General features: G+C 41.2%; 2 protein-coding genes and 1 long non-coding RNA gene across 5 annotated transcripts; 1 reads left to right on the forward strand and 2 right to left on the reverse strand.

Moving 5' to 3' along the window:
- Positions 1 to 224: 224 nt before the first annotated feature.
- On the reverse strand, positions 225 to 2160 carry MRPL57 (mitochondrial ribosomal protein L57). The gene is made up of 2 exons (XM_087756869.1): positions 1928 to 2160; positions 225 to 701 (listed from the first exon to the last, which is right to left on the reverse strand). Exon 2 carries the CDS (start codon positions 694 to 696, stop codon positions 385 to 387), a length of 312 nt encoding a protein of 103 aa, XP_087612995.1. The 5' UTR covers positions 697 to 701; positions 1928 to 2160; the 3' UTR covers positions 225 to 384.
- On the forward strand, positions 2160 to 14144 carry SKA3 (spindle and kinetochore associated complex subunit 3). Of its 3 annotated transcripts, none has more exons than XM_087756862.1 (9): positions 2160 to 2396; positions 3561 to 3625; positions 4520 to 4685; positions 6345 to 6768; positions 9931 to 10031; positions 10811 to 10995; positions 11200 to 11412; positions 11603 to 11721; positions 12614 to 14144. In XM_087756862.1, the coding sequence occupies exons 1-9, from the start codon at positions 2294 to 2296 to the stop codon at positions 12645 to 12647; spliced, it is 1410 nt and encodes a 469-aa protein (XP_087612988.1). In that variant the 5' UTR covers positions 2160 to 2293; the 3' UTR covers positions 12648 to 14144. The 3 variants fall into 3 exon arrangements, with proteins under 3 accessions (XP_087612988.1, XP_087612990.1, XP_087612989.1); XM_087756864.1 differs by having other exon boundaries at positions 11203 to 11412; XM_087756863.1 differs by having other exon boundaries at positions 10814 to 10995.
- Positions 4108 to 12610, reverse strand: LOC148055923 (uncharacterized). Its single transcript, XR_015704626.1, has 4 exons — positions 12492 to 12610; positions 11584 to 11703; positions 6423 to 6524; positions 4108 to 4553 (listed from the first exon to the last, which is right to left on the reverse strand). It is a non-coding gene; the product is annotated as an uncharacterized LOC148055923 (long non-coding RNA).
- Positions 14145 to 20167: the final 6023 nt, after the last annotated feature.

A 20167-nucleotide genomic window follows, 5' to 3' on the forward strand; every position in this document is an offset into this window, starting at 1 on the left:
ATCTGGTCAGTACCAGCAGATAATCCCTTGCAACAGAGCAGGTGTGTTCTAGCTTTCAAAAGGCAATTAGTGAAGCTATAAATCTAGTTCAAATCATCACCACTGCACCTGGTAACTCACGCCGCATTATGCAAAACCCCTGAAGAACAGAAGGCAGGCAGATGGTAGAGAGCCACAGAAAGAACTCTTTTTCTAAAGAGACAATAGTAAGAAAACATACACTGTTCTGTAGGACTACTTTTAATGACAGATTTTGTATACTGTAGCAAAATCTCATTTGTCATCTACCCTTATTACACTGAATTACAAAACTACCATAATAGCTACAACAGCAGATCCCATGGTAGTGCATAATACATGCCAAATATAAATACACCGTATTATTCAATATGTCCACTTTTTCGACACATTTAAGTGGTTTAAATGATCTTCGATATATCTATGCTCAGGAAACTTGGCTTTCATCAGGCTTTTGAAAGCTTCCCATTTTGCACGTCTCTCTTCTGTGTTATGTTTGTACTCCTGTTCCCGTGTCAGGAAAGGTCGACTCAGCCAATATTCGTTTTCTGCTTCAATTTCCAGCCTTCGGATCATTGCTTGCTTCATTGCAAGGGTAACCACTCTTGGTCGCCTGTATTTTCCAATCCATTGTTTTCCAGGAATTCTCTTTCGGAGTAATACTGTTGTTAAAAACATTATGCCTTAAAATACAGACAAAAATATACTCATTATATTAGGGGCCAAATTAAAAAATTTAACAAGAAAAATGAGAAATCTGCACATACTTACTCCACTGCCATTTAGCTGGCTGTTTTGAAGTTTGAAGTTCAGAACCTGATACTCACAACCAACCAATACGTACAGTAGGCAGTACAAAGACAGACATATTGGAAACTTAAGTCCAGAAAAGGGAAACGGAAATCTTTATTTAGCTAAACAGTTTACTCAGTTATCCTTACGTTAAGATTAAAGCACATCCTCCATAAATTATTTACCAAAAATCCAGTCCCAGATACTACTAAACAAAGGATTCACTTCATTCATTCCTTTTTCAAATAGCTAACTCCACTGTCAAAACAGGGAGTATTTCCAGGTCTATCTTCTAGACCCAGATCCAGCCTTTCCTCAGTGTTAAGTTTTGAGCCACAGTCTCTCCATAAACTTATCAGCATACAATTACCTAGTCTTGTATTTTAACTATGGGAAATCTGGTTTGTAGAAGAAAATATCCTGTATTAGACCAACTAGCATACGTAGAAAGCACAAATACAGTTTCCAACACGATACACAGGTATAACAAAGAGGCAAGAAAGGCCAAGGTACATTTAGATTTGACATGCATGCACTTTATTAACCTAGTTATTAGTCCTAAACATGCCTAACTCCTAGGTCTCAAATTACACAGTATTTTCCTCAATTAATCAGTCAGCCAAGCACTTTAACACGGCATAAACCAGCACTGCTGCTGAGAAAAGCCACCCCGCTATACCCCATCCCCATGGTACAACTGCATGTCGTTCCACTCTCTGATCCAGTTTAGAACTGAAGCTGTGGGGCTTCGCAGGGGCGTTGCTGCCTCGGGCCCTGATTCCCCTCCAGACGGGGCGGGGGGCAGAGCGGAGCTGCTCGCCTCCACGGCAGCGCCGACTGCTCCCCCCCAGGTCTATGCCAGCTGCAGCCTCAGCAGGGACCGCGGCCAACGCTGCCCACCGGCGCTTTCCAGTGCCCTAGAAGCCACACGGGCCCCTGGGCACCCGACGGCTCCAGGCGGGGTTGGGCCCTCACGGCGGAGCGCGGCTGCCCGGGGAGAAGGATCCTCTGCCCGTTCCCCAGCGGGGTTATCTCCCGGTTCAGGGCCAGACCAACCCGCCAAGAGACGCGAAGAAATGCTGTAGTTAACGGGCGCCTCCCCTCCGCCCTCACTCACCGACTCCGGTAACGGCGCCAGCCTCACAGCGGGAATCAAGATGGCGGCGGCGGGCGGTGGCGGGCGGCACGTCTCGCGAGAGCTCGCGGCGGGCGGGCGGGGCCTGGCAGAGCCAATGAGACGCGCGCTGCCCGCGGTTCGAAGCTGGCGGCGGGCAGTAACCGTCCCCCTCAGGCAGCGCGCGGCCCGTACCCGGCCCCGCCCCGCCCCGCTCCTGAGGGCCGCTCTCAGCGGCAGCCCCAGCTGCCGGGCAGCCGTTAGCGGCCGTTCGTGTGGTCCCGGGGTGGTTGGGGGGAGCGGGGCTCGGGCGGCCCTCGCCGGGTGGCGCTGACGCTGTCCCTCTGGCGCTCCCCTTCCCCGTGGGCGATGGACGTGGCGAGGGACTTCTTCGGTAAGCTGCGCGCCCTAGCCCTCACGCTGGAGAGGGAAGTGAGGCAGCTCGAGCGGGCCCTACGCAGAGAGGACACGGGTAAGCGCAGGCCTTGCCTCGTCTCTTTCCCGGGGCGGCCGAGCCCGCCGGGGCCTCTCCCGCTCCTCGGGCCGCAGACCTGCTCCGGGGCTTCTGCTGGCGTGCCCGTCCCAGCCCCAGGCAGCAAGACCCCCAGTCCGGAAGGTGATCCGGAGAGTTGCTGCTGGTGACTCGTGGTGATGGGTGTCACACCTGAACGCTGGGGCCGGTGGCCCTGCTGGGATAGCCCGGGAGGGGAGGGGGGGGTGTTCCTCGGGAGTCCTTGATTCGGGTTCCCGCCTGCCGTTGTGCCCTTGTGCTCCTCTGGGCATGCGGAGATGGGCCTTCGGTCGGCTGATGGCTTCGGGGATGGGCCCTGGGAGTAGCTCGTCAAGGTATAATTTGGGCTCCCCCTTTTATCATTGTTTCTCTGAGCTCCCTTGTGGGTGTGTATAGGTGAACTTTTATTACGGGGAAAAAGCGGGATGAATGGGGAATCACATTCTTGCTTTTACTCTCTTTATGGTTTGAGACAGGAAAACGCATTTGCAGGGGTCGTTCTCTCTACACAAATAGTTCAAGCTTCTAATTGGATTTGTTGATGTGCTATGTCTTGTCACATAGCAGGTGTCCTCTTTTACACTACTTGCATTAACCTTGATTTCCAGTGGAAGAAGTAATGACTGCTGCATGTGTAAATGAACAACACTAACATTTGCCTACACGCAAATAAGGCAGAAGAATTCAGCTTTTTGTTGATGTATGTTTTTCAGTGGCGTCCACATCACTTTTTTTCAATTGTTATTATTATTTCAAGTTCAAGCTCTTTAAGGATAAAAAATGTAGCATAAATAATCCTTGATAGCCCAGGGACCTACCTATTGTACCAACATCTGCTATAAATTAATTTTTACAGCATTAGCTGCAACAGTAAAATGGAAGCCTGCGCAGTTTCTCTGTGTAGTTTAAACATATTGTGCAAATTGCAGTCTCGTGCTGTGCAAGGTACCTGATGTGAACTGGTTTCTCTTTGGTTTTCTCTGTCTTGACTCTTTTTCTCTAACGTATGACTCCAGCATGTCTAATATAGGAGATTACGTTCTGATGTAGAATGTAGTTGCGTGCTAAAATACTAATACCCCTTTTTTCTTTCCAAACCCGTTTATGTGAACATGCACATCAAAGACTATGAAGATGAACCTCCAATAAGAGTCTTACATGACCTCCATTGTGAAATCAGGACTCTGAAGGTAATATCTTAACTCACTTCCCTCTTGAAAAATTGGGGAGGTTCCATAAACTTGTGGTTCTATTTTGATCATTAAGCCACAATACAGCTTTGTTAGTCAGCAGTTCTGACTCTTACTTTTATTCATTTACTTGTAAGTCTTCATAATGGCTGTGGATGTCAGGATAGTGCCCAAAAACTTGTGGGTGACATAAAGTAGATTTAGCAGCGTTTATTAGTTTGCAATCACTGTTGTTGCTCGGATCAGCAGGGTAAAAAGGTAACAGGGAAGTTGTAGCTGCGCCAAGGCATAGGTATAGGGGACTAGGATTCAGGACCAGCAACTCCCTACAGAAGAGGTATGCTTGTTTGTGTTCAATGACTAGCACTTAGAATAAAGAAAATCTTCACAGAAGTTTCAGTACCTGCAGCTATTCAGTTAAACTTGTGAAGAATGTTCTTTATTTCTTCAACAGAAGTAGGAAAAATGGGCTATAGAAATGAGCAAGTGGAGAAATAATTGAGAGATAAGCTAGGATATAAACTTGAGGTTTACTATCTACTCTGCACCAATTCTTTGTACATAGGGAGTAAGATTCCAAGCTAATTGCTGTTATCTCATATTTTTATGGAGTAAAAGCATATATTTTTGTTTGAGGGGTTACCAGTAAGTAGTTTATCATACTGTGAACTGTCATCTTAGTTTAACTTTTATGTTTTTGTACACTCATGCCCTATATATTCCTGATATTTTGTAACCTAGTTTTCAGGTATAGATAAGACCTAAATTTGCTGCTTATCCTCATCTGAATTGAAGTTCAGTACTTATTCCCAAAACACTTCATGTGTAAACAACTACTGTATGGTGATTTGAAAACCAATATTTCTGTTTCTCTCCCCGACTCCACCCCCAAAGGAAGATGTTAATGCCAGTCTTGGTAAGAGTTGCTCTGAAAAACAAGCAATTCATGACTTTATGAAGGCAAGTGAAATACTGATGCAAAGAAATGCAGCAGATCTTGGAAAAATAAGAGAGCTGTTCCAGAAATATGGCTACAAACCACATGTCAAAGACTCTACAGGTAATATTTCTTGGCAATACAGTATGTGAAGACAAATGTAATTTTCTAAAATGTTTCTCTTTAGCTCTGTGTATATTTCTATTAATTAAGAGACCAAGTACATCTATGTTATTTGCTTTATAACAATATCCAGAGGGTAAAAGATTCTGTTGTGATTGGTGCCATAAGAATAAACCAAAATACAAAAACTTAGAGCTAGATCTCCTGGCATGCTTTTAAGTTAGTGTGTGGGGGTTTTTCTCCAGTAATAGTTCTATAGTTTTTTTTCTCTGGTAATAGTTATATCCAAAAACATGTTAGCAAACATGTTTTCATAACCCCAAAAATTATGCTGCTTCAGCTTCTAATGCACAGGAAACTGTTGTAGATGCATCTAAATTAGTATGTATTCATATGTGATGATTTCATTAACTTAAATCATCATAGAGAAAATCTTAAAATAATGTGCTCCATAGCACAAATGGGACAAGAGAAGCACATACGGGGATCAGGTGACACTGGCAGTCTATGAAGCAGTATTATCTGATCATTGGAGAGGGGGAGATCCTTAGTCCAGTCAGAAAGTGCACACGTACTTGTGTGGAAAATCCAGATATGCCAAATGAGTTTAAAATACTACAACTGTCAGTACTACACATACCCCTTTTGGTATCAAGGGCTCAAACAATCTTCAAGAAGCCTTTGGCAGGGCACACCTTAACCTTCCCCTGAGTGTTATCCAGTCATTACCCAAAACAAAATGGTGTCATGGACCATATTCACCTCCAAGTTAAGCTACTACAACTGTTTTACAAAGATATGGCAGAAGGCTCTGATTTTACAGTACCTTCCTTCCTGTCCTTTCTCTGCTGTTAAAGAAGACTTCAAACAGCTACAAGGTTAATTTAATTTTTAAGATGTACTTTTAAGCTAAGTCTATCTAAATATGTAATACCAATACACATAAAAAGGTAATGCCTCTACCGTATTGTTTTAAATAGCTTTTTTTTTTTCTCCTGCTTCTTACATCATGCAGAAATTCGTTAATATTTTGGGGTGTTTCAGTTTAACTACAGAAATGTACAAATTTGCTTATTTCTGCAGTAGACTCTTCTTGTTATCTAAAAAGCTACTCTCTGTCATGAGTTTTTAGTTGCTGCTTTATAACCTTTCTTCAATACTGTTTTTCGGAAGAATGAGCATTCTAGTACTGTGTGCAGCCTTTGCTCTTTCCCCAAAATATTTTCAGTTCTACACAAATTTTGTTCTCATTGTCATTTATGTTGTACATTTTTAGTGAATTTCCATTCTTGCACTGAATTAAAAACAAATAAATATATTTAAGATTAGCACTTCCTGCCTGCTCCATGCAGGGAGATGAATTCTATTAAAAATACACTTGTGTAAAAACCTTTCAATTTCATTTTTCCTAGAAATAATATTTACCAATAGAGTGAAATTCAGTAGATCTGTGACCTAGATTATAAATATAGCTTAGTCTGATATGAGCTTTTGATATCTGTTGTAGCTTCAGTTTCAGTGCTTTAATATGAAAGAAGGAATCTATTTTTTACAGTAATAAATAAAAAATTTTGAATTGGGGAGGAAGAAATTCCAAGTTATTTTATAAAGTCTTAAAACAGAAACTTCTGACATTTTATTATTATTTTTCTTAAACAGAAGAGGAGGAAGAAGTTAACAATGATTCAACAGTGTCTGTCCAGAATAAATCTGATGAAGAAAAAGCAGATGACGTACCTCATCTTCCTGCTCGTACTGAGAAGCCACCGGTGCCCCAAGACCCACTGCGTAACCCCCAGCTTTCTGATTTTGGTCTTTCACAATATGCTTTCTCCAGGCCTTGGAGTGCAGTGAAAGGACAACAGGCAACAAATGCATATCAAGAAAATTCAAAGAACAGGACTCCACTAAAAACACAGACCCCCTGTATTTTGCCGAAAACACCAAAATGTAAGCTAAAGATGGACGATTATGAGTGTGTAACACCAAGACTTGAACACTTTGGCATTAGTGAACATACCATGTGTATGAATGAAGATTATACGATGTCACTTATGCGTAAAGCTGCTCAGACAAGCAAGAAGTGAGTAAATTACTTAAGTTTAGATTGTTTCTCTATTGAATTTTCTGTAGTTTCTTCTTGCTGTACTAATTTCTTGCTGCTATTGCCCTTCTTTTTCTTCAAGCAGGTGATATGTTATTATCTACTAGCTGATTAGTCCTGTGTCTTTATTCAACTCTCTTCATGCCTTTTCACATACCCTTTGCAGTGCCAAACGCTGCCATGAAACACATCTCTGATATACTCTTTCCCTTGACTGCCCCACGATCAGAATCTTCCATACACAATCTATTTACAAAGGCAAAATGCACAGTATATCTGTGATCTTTTGCTTTCCTTAACCGTGGATTTGAGGACATGTCTGCAGTATATATTATATAGCCCATCTAAAGGTTTCAAAAGCTTTAGGAATATAGACCCAGAAAAACTTCTAAAGCATTCAGTAAAATGCCTCGTTGTAGAAACAGTGTATTATCTCGTATGTTGTCCAGCCCCACCTTACGAACACTTAGCTCTTTCTGTTCTAGTCTTCTGTTGAAAAGACATCTCCAGATTTTCACTGTTCTAATTAAAATTAAGGAAAAGAATTTGCAGCAGTGAGGTGTAGAACACCTTAGCAGTAGAGGAATTTTCTATACTTCTAAGGTAATGTAAAGGTAGTTAGATCATGTTTTTATAGTTAGTATTAGCAACACATTCAATTTTAAAAGCTGACTATTTAAAAGAAATATTTGTTATTTAGAGAAATTATTCAAAAAACCAAGAACCATATTCAAAACAAGTTGCGAAAATAATCAGTCAGCTTTTTTTTTTTTTTTGTCCCTGATATTTGCAGTATAAGCACTGGTGTGAAGTTCTTCAGAATCATGCCAACTTAAGTGACTTTGTCCCCCAAAGATCCAGTTTATGGCAATGGTTAAATTGAGTGTTTTTTTTTTTTAATTTAAGACTACTGGAGGAAAAAGTGAACAGATACATTTTCTTTTAAAATAGTTTGAGGATCTCTCCTTTTGAATAGTTATGCAAATACTATAATGTCTATAAAGCTTTATAGTATTGGAATTTAATAACAGGAAAACTGTTACTGAATCCTGAAAGATATTAATTCAGAAATTGTTCCCTCTCAAATAATAATTTGAAAATAGTTTCAGCCTATCGCACAATTTAAGTTCTTTTGATATCTATAACTTTTTGTGGTTTTGTACTACTTTTCCTAATTAATGAGAACTGTTTTAAATGTGATCTTCAGCTTTAATTATGGCTGTAATTTATAAATGGGTACATCCACAAACGCACATTCTATTTCTGTGGCTTCTAGTAAAACGATTAGACTGTCCACTAGGGATACTTATACGTAATACCAAAAAAAAAAAAAAAAAATCACACTAGCCATCTTCCATACCCCTAATGATAATATTAAAATTCTGTTGAGAATTAGTTACATCATGATTGCTCTTGAACACATCATCATTATTAATGACCAAAATAGATGGACATACACTAATTGTGACTAAAGTTAAAGCTGTGTATGGTTTCAGAATTAGTGGCATATGTGAGAGGTCATGACATTAAGTCATTAGAGTTAAAATGTTTAACTGTCTTTTCGCTTATTTGTTTTGTTTATTTTGCAACATTAAGTTAGAGTTAGCTTGTGGTTTGATCAGAAAGTTTGAAACAAGTAAACAGCTTGTTACCTCCAAAAAGCACTCATCTCGCCTTTTAGTGAGAAGGATCAGCATGTTAAATGGGCAGAACACTGAGCCAGCAAATTTAATTAAAAAAAAAAAAATTAATAAAAGAAAGATCCTCCCTCCCCCACTGGATAATGTGCAGAATCTCTTCCCTGAGGATCAGATAAGCAAAAAAACTAGTACAAATGAGCTAGCCTTATACCTGTAGTTTCCAGGTGCAAAGACAGGTAATAATTCTGACTTTCTTAGGGACAGCCCTGCTCTTTCATATCCTTTGCTTGTGCCAGCTAGGTCTTGTACCTAGTTGAAATCTCTCGCAGCTGTGCACCGTGTGAAAACCACTTCAAAAATTCATCTCAAAGTTCTTAAAAATACGTAGTAGACCTCAACTCCTCCAACGTTGTTTTTCAGGTTTTCAGTTTTGAAGCAGGTGAAAAGAACAATATACTTCCCTGCATCTACTACAAAACTGAAACCAAAAGTATTTAGGAAAGAAAAGAAGGAGGGGAAAAAAAAGTGTTTGAGCAAAAGTGTTTGTTATACTGGTTTTTCTCCGTTGTAAAAGCTAAAAATCATATGGTTTCAGGTATCTATAATACTTCCAAGGCAAAATTGACTTGAAAAATTACTTTTTTTTTTAAACTCAAAATTTGAGGTGCATTCAACTAAGTAAAATATACTGCCTGAAATGGATTTTTTTTTTTTTTTTTTTTCCCTTAAGCTTAGGCTTTTTGTAGAGAAGCTCTATATCTGGTTCTCATAGTTAAGATAACTTTTTAAACATTTAAAATAATTTTCTTATAGACACTTTTGTGTAGAGTCTAGGTAAGCTTCCACTTTTTGTCTGGTATTGTCTCTTAACTGCCTACACCCTTCTTCTACTAGAATATCTTGGATATGAAAAAAGGATTTCAAAAATTTCCGTTTCTAGTTTTGTGGAATTGATATTAAACGGCTTTTAATTCTGAAGTCAGCTAGTGATTAACATAAGTCATCTTATTCAAACTTAAAAATTTAATTAAAAATCTTTTAGTGTTCACAATAATGTTGGTAAGTTAAGAGCCAAAAGAATTTCCTCTTGTTGTTTAGAGTTTTGTAGGCAGCAGGCAATTCAAAATAAAATAGACTGTACCCCTAACACAGAATTGATCATCTGGGACAAAGAAAATTGGTCCTATCCTCAACACTTCTTTTGGGGGGGGTGGTTTGGTTTTTTGTTTTCTTGTTTGTTTCATTTTGTGTTTTTTTTATGCCTTGGATTGAAATGTCAGTGTATTCGATAATTTGTGGATGGACTGAACATTTGCATGCTACAAATTGCTGCAGTAGAATCCTATATGAAAAAAATCTATGAAAAAATCATCTTTGAGGAAATGAATTTTTGACTTGTATGTTGATGAACAAACACTAGAAAAGTGATCAGGTTGACAGTATTCCTTTAAGTGTGATTTCTTATGTTACTTGAGAGCTAATTGAAGGTTTTGGTTTTCAGGTTCGTAAAAAAAGATGATCATGAAATGAAGGTACCAGAAATGACATCCAGGGAAATCATGGTTACTCCTGGGCTAAAACCAAAAGTGATGGCTCAGAATGGTAAGTTAAAAATATGTGAAATAAATCTACATATGCATCTTTTACATAATGCATATGTAAATGCATTGTAAACACATGGTAAACTTTTAAACTGTGTTTCTTGTTAAATGTAGTTAATTCAGGCTCAGTCATTGTATGAGTACTAATGAAATGTTGGTGGTTTCTGTGGGAAAGTTTCTCACTTCAGTATAAATCTTTGCTCATTCTTCTATTCATATCCATCTAGAATTATGCAGAGGATTCCATAATTTTGTAACTGCAACTTATCCTTATTTGAAATAAAAATACTGTTTTGCCAACTCAGACTTTTTTTTTTTCTGAGAATACCCATTAGATCTGTTTAAAGGTAGGAAAGAAACTGCTTTGAAAGAGGCTAATGAGACGGTAACTCAGATCTTTCAAGAGTAGTGCTAAAACTTCTTTGAGAGGAGATGTAACATGGTTTCTTGAAAATGTGTGAAGATCTTGGGACAAATATAGGGCCAATTGAATATATGAGAAGCTAAAGCAATGTTGATTTAAGTTGGGCTTTTTCAGTTATATTCAGCAGTGGGGCTAGATTTATTACCTTTTTGCATTTGCTACTTTTGTGGAATTCTGTAATTTGGATGGTTCTTCATGCTAAAAATATCAGCTAAAATTATACAGGTGTTTTAGAATATGCAGATCTATGAAAAGCTAATAGAAAACTAAACTGGGGCACTGGAACTGATAATAGTTTTTTGTGTGTGTGTATGTATATATCTTTATTTTTATCCCCCCACCCCACTTCATTTCAGCAGCTGACTGGATGGCTTCTCCTATGATATTTGTGTACTGTACTCCTGATGTGAAAATCCCTTCCAGAACAAATAGAACAGTGTTATCAAGGTCACCAGAGACAAATGAACTGCCTCTTCCTAGTCATGCAGGAACACCACAGTTTCCAAACTTTGAAACAAGATGGCTGAAAACAGAAGCTAAGGTAGTAAATAGCAATTATGTACGTTTTCACATGCTTTCTACCATAAGCAGTTTTTCAAATGTCAGTTTGGGATTATTTTCCTATACTGCTTTTTCTTATGTCCTTGTAGAAGATCTTTCTGATGGTAATTTTGTAAGAACATTTATTAAATACTTTACTTAAGATAAGTAAATTAACTGAAGACATTTAATACCTCTTTTGCAGCAGGTAAAGCAGGGGGAAAAAATTAAGTCGGTGACAACGAATGATGCAACAGATAAACAATACATAGAAGACAGCATTCCTTTTGCTGTGAGCTCTGATGAGTATCTTAAAAATTTTGGAGACCCTTCTCCTCCCAAAATAAAACACTATGACCAGTTACTCAATACTCCTCCACCTCCAGAAATAACAAGGATACCAGATGATGTTCTACAGGTTAGCCAATATACTTTTTTTTTCTAAATTGTTTTAATATCAAAATAGTAAAATTAAAAGGGCTTAGTTCTATCAAATTTTGTTCTTCAAAAAGAAAGAGTTCTCTGCTACTTATTAAAAATGTATAAACTGTAATCCTGTTTTGAGTTCTTAAATAATTCTTTTTATTACCTTTTAATGTCTCCTGTAGATTCTGTCCAAGTATAATCATAAAGCAGACTCGTCCAAAGCCAAGGAAATGGAGACCAAGGCAGGAAATACTACAAGATATGAAAGTGATTTCACCGATTACTGCAACAAAGAGAACAGGTATGATTAAATTTTACAAATTTGGTTAAGTACTTTAATTTGGAGGAGCTATGAAGATGCTTTAACACCTTTAGAAATTCATGCAGCTGCTTGCTGTTCAGCTACCAAAACAGCTCTTGTTACTGTGACTAAATAACTGTTCTTTGGCATGGTATCTGACTGCCTTTATTGTAAAGAGCAAATGTTATAATTGATTGTGTGTTTGAATCCTTCCAACTTGGAAAAAAAAAAAAGAAATGAAAGTAGAGTGTTACTGTTTTATCTGTAGGTATACTTTGCTTCGTGGCGATCAAAGCACCAGTGAATGCTTTCTTCTGAGTAAATTTAGCCAATAAAACTAAGGAATTGGAGAAAACTATATAAGTGACACGACCGATTTCACGGTCGTTTTGACAAAGACAAAGTTCTTTGAAATGCAAAGCCACCTTATGAACAGTATGCAAGATTAAATTAGTCTACAGTAAGTATGAGTAATCTCTGAACAATGGAATAACGGCTTTAAAAAGAACTTGATTGATTTGAATAGAAAGAAGTTTTTGTGACAACTTGATCGAGTGTAGATGTTCCTGATTCCATGTAATATATATTACACTTGTTGACTCTCTGTTAAACTTGGCATCAGTACAGATTATTTAGGTAAGAGGTACAAGGAACATTTATGGAGTCAAATAATAATCAGAACAACCCAGAATGAGTCTGATAAAAGTAGGTATCTTAATATACTTGGAGTTGGAATCTATTTGAGTAATCAAATAGAGCGAAGTTCTTACTTTAGCTGACCCTTCTTTTTTTCTTGTCAAAATAATAAAAAAATTTCAATGTTTGTATCTTCTGCTGATTCAAAATATGATGGAGATAATAAGTTCATGAACTCTTCTGGATATATTTGCAGAGGATATGCTGGATTTTTCAAGACAAACATCTGAAATCAAGCTGAAGACCATGTTGAGACTGTTTCACATTCATGGATCTTATCACTGAATCATAATGACCTCAAAAAGCAAAAGAAAAAATGGTGGGAGGAAAGAACCACGCAAAGGAACAGCTTTTATGATGCAGAAAGTTTGATGTGGATAAACTTGTTTGAACTAACAACTTGTGCTTGGCAAAATATATTGAGGGGTTTTAAATATCTGTATGCTTCAAATAGGACTGGGGTCATGTACGAAGTAGTACTGCAGTTTCACCTGATTCTCATGTTTGTTGTGTGTGCTTGCACTTGCAGTAGGCTGTAGAGAAGCGTAGTGAGGTTGCAATAAAGGGAAAGTCCAGTATATTGCCCCAGAAAGTTGATATCTCTGCCTGTTCTGGTGACACTGTACATCTTTTTCAGGGCTGAGTTTGAAGTGTAGTAATTCAACAGTGTTTGGTGTCTTCAACAGAAGCAAGACTTTTATGTGAAGAGTACCTCCTGCTTTACTGTTTAAAGCATGTCTATGCTATTAATCACTTCTGCAATACTAAGACATACCACACATATTCCTGCATCAGGCTCTCTGTTACCTATCTGATGGGCAGATATTTCTTCTTCTTTCTTACTATAGTCTTTTTACATTGACATTGTATTAGGTGCCATACATCTGTTTTGACAGTCTAACCTCTGTAGCCCTAAAAGGTGACTCTGGCTCGAATATGAATTATTGGAAAATACGTTGTGCAATTGGTACTGGTTATATATATCTTCAGCTGCTGGAAAGATTTGCTGGCAGGCATGTAGGTGATTGCTTGCTCTCTTGTGCTGCTGCCATGTACATTTTGTAAGTGGTGGTGTAGCTTCTAAACAGGCACATCTATCCCTGTAATAGCTGACTAAGCTCAAGTTGCCAGAGGTGTTGGGCACTTTTTTGGTATCTGGTAGTCATAGTAATTAGGATTTTTTTTCTACCAGAGATTTTACTTTTGTCCACAAGAAATCCCAGCTACATATCCCTTGTTTGGAGCCAGTTTGCTGTTTCCAGGGTCAGCTATTCCTCTCCAGGACTGCTCTTACCAGCTGTTACACGGTCTTCCTGTTGATGGCTAAAATTCTGTCATTTATATGCAACACATGAAAAGGGAGAGATTGTCCCAGGAGACAGGGAGAAGCGTATGCTTTTCTGAACACAGCTCCACATTTTTTTGAGCCCTCAGGATACACAAACATCTAGAGATGCCCAGAAGTATTTCTCTAGTTGCTTAGACGGACTTGTCCTGGCTAAAACCTAGCAACTAAAGGGGCCTTCTTTCCTGCTATTCCAGTCATTCTCCAGAATAAGTGTACATCAAATTAACTGGAGAAGCTGATTTTCTACTAGTTCTGGCCTGAGCACAATGTCATTTTTCTGTGCTAGTTTCCGTTTAAAAATATGTATGTATTATTATGTGTCAGTCTTTGAGCTTGATCAACACTTTTGAATACTAAATAAACTGTCTCAGATGCTTGGTGGCTGCTTGGAAAACTAATTGTCTGCTGCTATAAAAGCACTTACTTGTTCTGCCTAACTCCTTCAGAGAGCGAAGGCCAGACCTGATAGCAGCATCTTCACAGACTAAAACCAGTTAATGGGCTGGATGCTAGTCAGGGAATTTCATGGTCTTAAAAAGGTACAAAGTATTCTGCTGCAGAGCAGAATCTTTCACCCAGACAGACTTACCAGCATGGAGCAGGAAGGGTTTCACAGCCTGCATTCTCCCTCCACAGCACTTCATGGCTACTTTCTTGCTCTGAAGCAAGCCAGATATCCTGAAAGACTCCATTTAACATGAAATGGAACAAGCAGCGCTACTGTCCTGGATCTTGCTGTGTTTCCCGCCCCCCCCCCCCCCCCCTTCAACTAATGAAGTTCCCAAAAGGGCTTATAAATGTCTTTTCCCTAAACTTGAGCATTGCACTCCACTGGCCTTTCCTCCATTACGGAACTAGAGTTGTACCTAGCAGTGCTGGGGTTATCACCATAAGCCACTTGCGTCATTTTTCTTGCCTATAAAACAATGTTTTCTGCTACATTTCATAGCCATTTCATTAACTAATATAAAAGGTATTCCATATTTTGAGATACAAATTATCTTCAAGATGACAATTGAAATCTTAATCTTCTGGTCTACTCAATGCTGGCATGAGATTTTTTTGGAATCTAGAAAATGAAGTATTATTAGTTAGTTTTGTTTTTCTTGCCTATAGTATTACCGTAATACAAGTAATATTGCTGTTCGTACTTAAGTTCTTCTTTATAACAGGACCATTGCTCTGAGGTTGATTATAAGCAGAGCAGCAAACCAAAAACTAGTTTTAGTTTGTCGTGCTTCTACCTTTGAAAATTTTTTAGGTTTCAGTGAGGCCTAAGCACTAGTTTGAGTATTGGGGGTAGGGGAGGGAAAAGTTGGCAGAAGTGAAAGTATAAGCAGTGTTGGAAACTGATTTGTGTTCAAAATAAGTTGGGGAGGGAAAGTTCTGTGTTTTGTTTTGTCTTCTTTTTTTTCCTACTCAGATCAGTTCTCTCACTCCGGTGGCTGTGTGGCCATCTGATAAACTGCACCAGTTCAAATACTGGAACAAGCAAGGATATAGCCATGGGGCTGGAGGAGGGTAAAACTCCACTTAAGCCAGCATTGCTGCTGAAGAAAGGCTCATCCCACTGCGCACTAAAGTAATATAACACGTCAGAGTGAGAATAATGCAAAAGAACTTAAAACAGAAGTTACATGTTGGTTTGTGTGGGGTGAATCTGATAACAGCATTGGCCTGTCAGAACGTGCAGTTGGGATAAACGGTAGCGGAATAAGTAGCAAAGGCAGTCGTTCTGTAAGGGACAGTCGTCACCTAAAAACAGGCAAAATTGACTCAGAGTATGGTTCTGTGTTGTGCTTCGTTTGGTTTGACTGGGGGCTGCTTCCACTAGAGGCTGTTTCGCCCATTCCCTTGCACAGAATCTAGGGGTTGTGCAATTTTACGATGGATTCCTTCCCTTTGCCGAGCCACTGAAAGGCTAATTGATTTTGTTTTCTCTTCTAGTTCGTCCTCCCCAACAGTAATCTCAAACTCGGCTTCTGCCTGTGTGAGTGCTAGAGCAGATGGAAGGGAAGGGTGAGAATGGGATCACATCTTCTACCAGTAGCCTGCAGTCAGAAAAGACTGAGCCCAGCATAAAATTGCACTTCAGTATTTAGGGACATCTGGGAAGCAGCCAAAAAAGCATAGCCTTTAGTTTTCCTTCATTTGCTGTCATTCTTAATCTTCTTTTTTTTCTTTTTTTTAAGTATATCAAATGTGTCAGCTAACAGAAGCTTCTCTCCATAATCCCCTTTGTTGTCAGAGGAGTGTCTCGATTGTTCTGCCTAGGAAGCCCCTTCAGGTGGTCAGTGCTTTCTTATCTTGGAAATATTTTGCCTGAGGTTAAATACAAATATAGATCTTGCAGTGAAATTAAACCTCCCAGATGGTTGTCAAATGGATAAATGACAAGCATCGCTTTTAGTGCCTCCCATTGTGCTTTTATGGATGTGTTTATAAATCACTGGAGCAATAACTGGAGTCCAGGCTTCCTTGGTTATTTTAAAGCATCGTGGATGCTTTAAATTTTCTGTAAGATGTGATATTTGCTTTGTTCCCTGATGTCATTATTCAGGTGTTCCAGTACTTGTGGTGGTTGTATGTGCTCCATCAACAGCTGTAGCGGATGTTGGAGCTGCCTTGTGTTTTGGGAATACCTTGTTTCCCCATGGGACAGTAATACAGAGACCATGGCATTTATAAGGAGCAATGACAACATCCAGTGGCCGCACTATGGAATCGCATGTGCATTAGTCCACAGGAATACAGCCTTCTACCAGGAAGACATCAGCCAATGCTGGCTATATTATCTAGCAACTTAAACGTGAAACCTCATGCTGTTCTTATGGTAATATCCACTTTTACAAAGGGGCAGTTGACACCATGGCAGGGAGCTGATCAGGTCCGTGAATTTCTTTGATCTTGTCTTGTCTAATTCAAGTTGAAGAGTTAAAAAAAAAAAATAGCACAAATGTGTGCGCACAGGAAGCGCTCCGTGGAAGAAGATGCTCTGCTACACAGGCGTTTCTGCTGGGGAGAGACCAAGCAAAGGATAGTTTGCAGAATACCCAGCAGGAAGGTCTTCAAATACTTTCAGAATTTTGGGCATAATGTATTTCTGGCTTAAAGCCCTGGGGTCACGCTCCCTAATGATTGCTTACGCAATTGTTGCAAACCAATCCAAAGCCTCACTGCACGGTCCCGCCTTTCCTCTCCCCCAGCTGCAGGTCCCACGCCCTCAGTTGTGTCAGTGGAGTTGTGGCTGCACAGGAAGCCGTTCCTCCTTGCCCAGCCGCCAGGAACTAATTGTTGTTTTCCAAGGCTAAATTATTGGTGGACTCTGTACACTGACCCAAATCACTGCTCACCTGCAAGGGCACTGAGGGCTGTTGAGGCAAGAGAAGGGGAAGGGCGGGGGGTGGGAGCCAGGACGTCCTCGTTCACTGGCGGTTTAAGCTGCTCGGGCAATCGTATCCTGTCCGTCCGGCTGCTTCAGTGAGGTTTCCTGGGACTGTCGCTCTGTGAGCGCTTCCATGCAGCTGAAGCAATTCCTCTTCTTCACCCCACCACCTGTCACCCCTTCCCGCTCCCTGGGACAGCTGCTTGGGTGGTTGTGCGTGAATTAGACTGGAGGGGACGCAGGTACTGTGACAAACCTCGCCCTTGGAAAAGCGCCCTACTGGTGCAGGGCCGTGGTCATTCCTGGCCACGTGGGCTGTGGTGATGTGGTGCTGCTGGGACTGTGTTTCAAACCTTTACTATTAAATGCAGATGCTTCCTTTCTCCCTTTCAGGTACAAGCCTCCTGCTCTCCAGCACAGTTCTTAAACCAAAGGCAGGGCTAAGCAAGGGCTGTGGGACGGTGCACAGCCCCAGCTGAGCAGCTGGTAGCGAGGGGTGTTGGTGCGGGACTGCTGCGTGCCTGGTGCTGTTCTTCAAATGCCCTACCTGGAACCACTGTTGGGGCTCTCCCCTCTTGTCCTCTGAAACCTGGGGGATGTGCATCATAGCTTTCAGCTAGAAGACCTCAGCAGAAGACTAGAAGGAAAAGGGTCAGCTGTGCTGGCTCCTTTCTCTTGTTCAGCAACGGAGCACTGGGAGGTCTTCTACATCTCCCAAACGTGCACTGAGGACTCAAGGAAAGGAATACTTGGATGTGAACAGCATACATAGCGTGGTTGTCGGGGCCAGGTGCAGTTTCAGGCCCCTGTTAAAGACCCTCAAGTCTCTTCGGGCTTGAAGACACTAACTCATGATTTTCTGCACACCTGAAGCATGGGGTGAGGAATTCACACCTCAGCCAGCACTAAGAGGAGCTCCCCCAGAGGTGCCCTTGAAGCTCTCACTTGCAGCGTTCACTGGATTTTCTTGCTGAGTGTTGAAGAGGTCAAGTGAGGTTTTGGGGCAGGATGTCTCTACTTAAGCCTGTCAGTTCTGTGAGACTGGAAATACCCCAGGGAGGGTCCCGAACACCCCGGCCCCTCTGAACCCAGCCCTCAGCCATTTCTTATCTCCAGTGCCTTGCGCAGTGTGCCAGCCAGGCATCCCCCCTCATCGCCAGGTCTTTGTGGCCAGGCACGGCGCCAGCTGTGCACGACACAACACGGGTGTTTTACAGTTCACGTTCTTCAGGGTCCTGTTCTGTCGGAGGAACTGATGCTTTTTTTTTTTTTTTAACACGTGTTCTTTGAACACGACCATGGCTGTCGTCATTCATTTGTTCTGACACAATGGGGTTTCTGAGACCTTCTCACTTTTCCGTGCTTTCCATAGCAAGAATGAGAACTTGCTGATAACGCTTAATGTTTTTCTGCCGCATCGCAACTGTTTCTGCTTTTGACCAGAACTATAAAGCAAAACTTAAGCCTCCGTGACTGCTCCAGTCAGATGATAAACACGGTGCTGGAGCGAGGAGTGTGTCTGATGCAGCCCAGGTTATTGACAAAGTGTGTGCGCGAGCCTTGTCCTCACTGCTCAACGAGGGAGGGAATTAACCCAGATACCAGTGCTTCCACCAGAGACGCAGGCAGCCTCTCCCAAAAGTGCTGCAGAAGCACTTTAGGGTCATTATAGAACGTTATATGGGTCATGCTGCCATCGCAGGGAAGGAAAGGGCTGCTCTTCCGAGGCTGCAGCTTCTGTTCTGTTGATATGTGTGTATCTGTGTACACGCATGCATGAACCTATAGTGGAGGGTGGTAGAATCAGAGGGGGACTGCGAACACAGAGCCCTTAGTTTAAGGCCTGAGCATGTCAAAGAGGAATCTTTTTTCCCCCCATGTTAAATGAAAGCCTGACTAAAGAAGATCAACAGCAGCAGCAATATTTATGTAAGGTGTAACAAGGTGATGGTGGAGGGTTTCATAGTGTGGGAAAAAAAAAAGCATTTTTGATATATCTTTTTTTGAATTTATTAAACTGAAAAAAATGTTGGTAAAAAAAAATTAGTTCTAAGAACCAAGTTTGCTTGGGGAAGCAGAGCAGAGAGTCCTTCAGGACAAACCAAACCTGGACAGGCAGGAAAGGCACACCAGAAGGTGCACAGAAACACGAAGCCACATCTGTGGGAGCAGAGCAGCCTGCGGTAGCTGCTGCTGAGGGTAAAAAATAGCAATTAGGGGAAGTTGCCTTGGTTTTGTAGCTGGGTCCATTTGACTGTGCTGCATCCCACAGGCGGGGCGCAGGGCGCATCTCCCGGCCCTGCCGGGGGACCCAGCTCACCCCGCTCACTGCTGGGGGCAGGGGTCACAGGGGCTGGAGACCTGCACAAGTGGCCCAGGTGTTTGTCACGGGGTAAAGGCAGAGAAAACCCGAGCCCCTCTGAGGAAAAAAGGGGAAAAACCCATCCCATCCAGCTGCCTTGATGCAGGACAAAAATCCCTCATGAAATCGCTGCAGACAAAGCAAGACCTGTGGATTCACAGATTTGGATGTAGTGCTGTCTACGCCACTTTGCTTCCTGAGCATATGGGATTGCCCACTGTTGTTGAGTTTTGAGACCATGTTTTAATTTCCCCGAACCACAGTGCTATACGTATTTTGCTCTTTTGAGGGACTGACATCCTTCCTCAGCTTTTACAGTAGCTTCGAAAGCGACACACGCAACCTCATTACTGTGAGTAAATTCCCTCCTGTGCACCAGGAGCGCAGCAGGTGACAGCTTTCACTTACCATGCCACCTCTTGCAACAACTGGATGGTTGCACCCTGGTGCTGTCTGCTTTCACAGCTGCTCATTGTATCCTGATGTCCGAGTTCAAAACTGCTGCTGTTGGCCTTGATTGCTTAGTGGATTTTTGGTGTAGGGAACCCCTAACCCTAATGGCACTCATCTCTCAGGTGTCTTTTCCCATAAAAATAGGTACAGAAAGTTGAACGCTCTCCCCTTCTGCATTACCTTTCTGTGTGAAGTGCAAGTG

Source organism: Nipponia nippon, unplaced genomic scaffold, assembly GCF_047370975.1.
Source record: "Nipponia nippon isolate SJK-2023a ecotype South Korea unplaced genomic scaffold, ASM4737097v1 scaffold_2, whole genome shotgun sequence".
Taxonomy (NCBI): Eukaryota; Metazoa; Chordata; class Aves; order Pelecaniformes; family Threskiornithidae; genus Nipponia; species Nipponia nippon.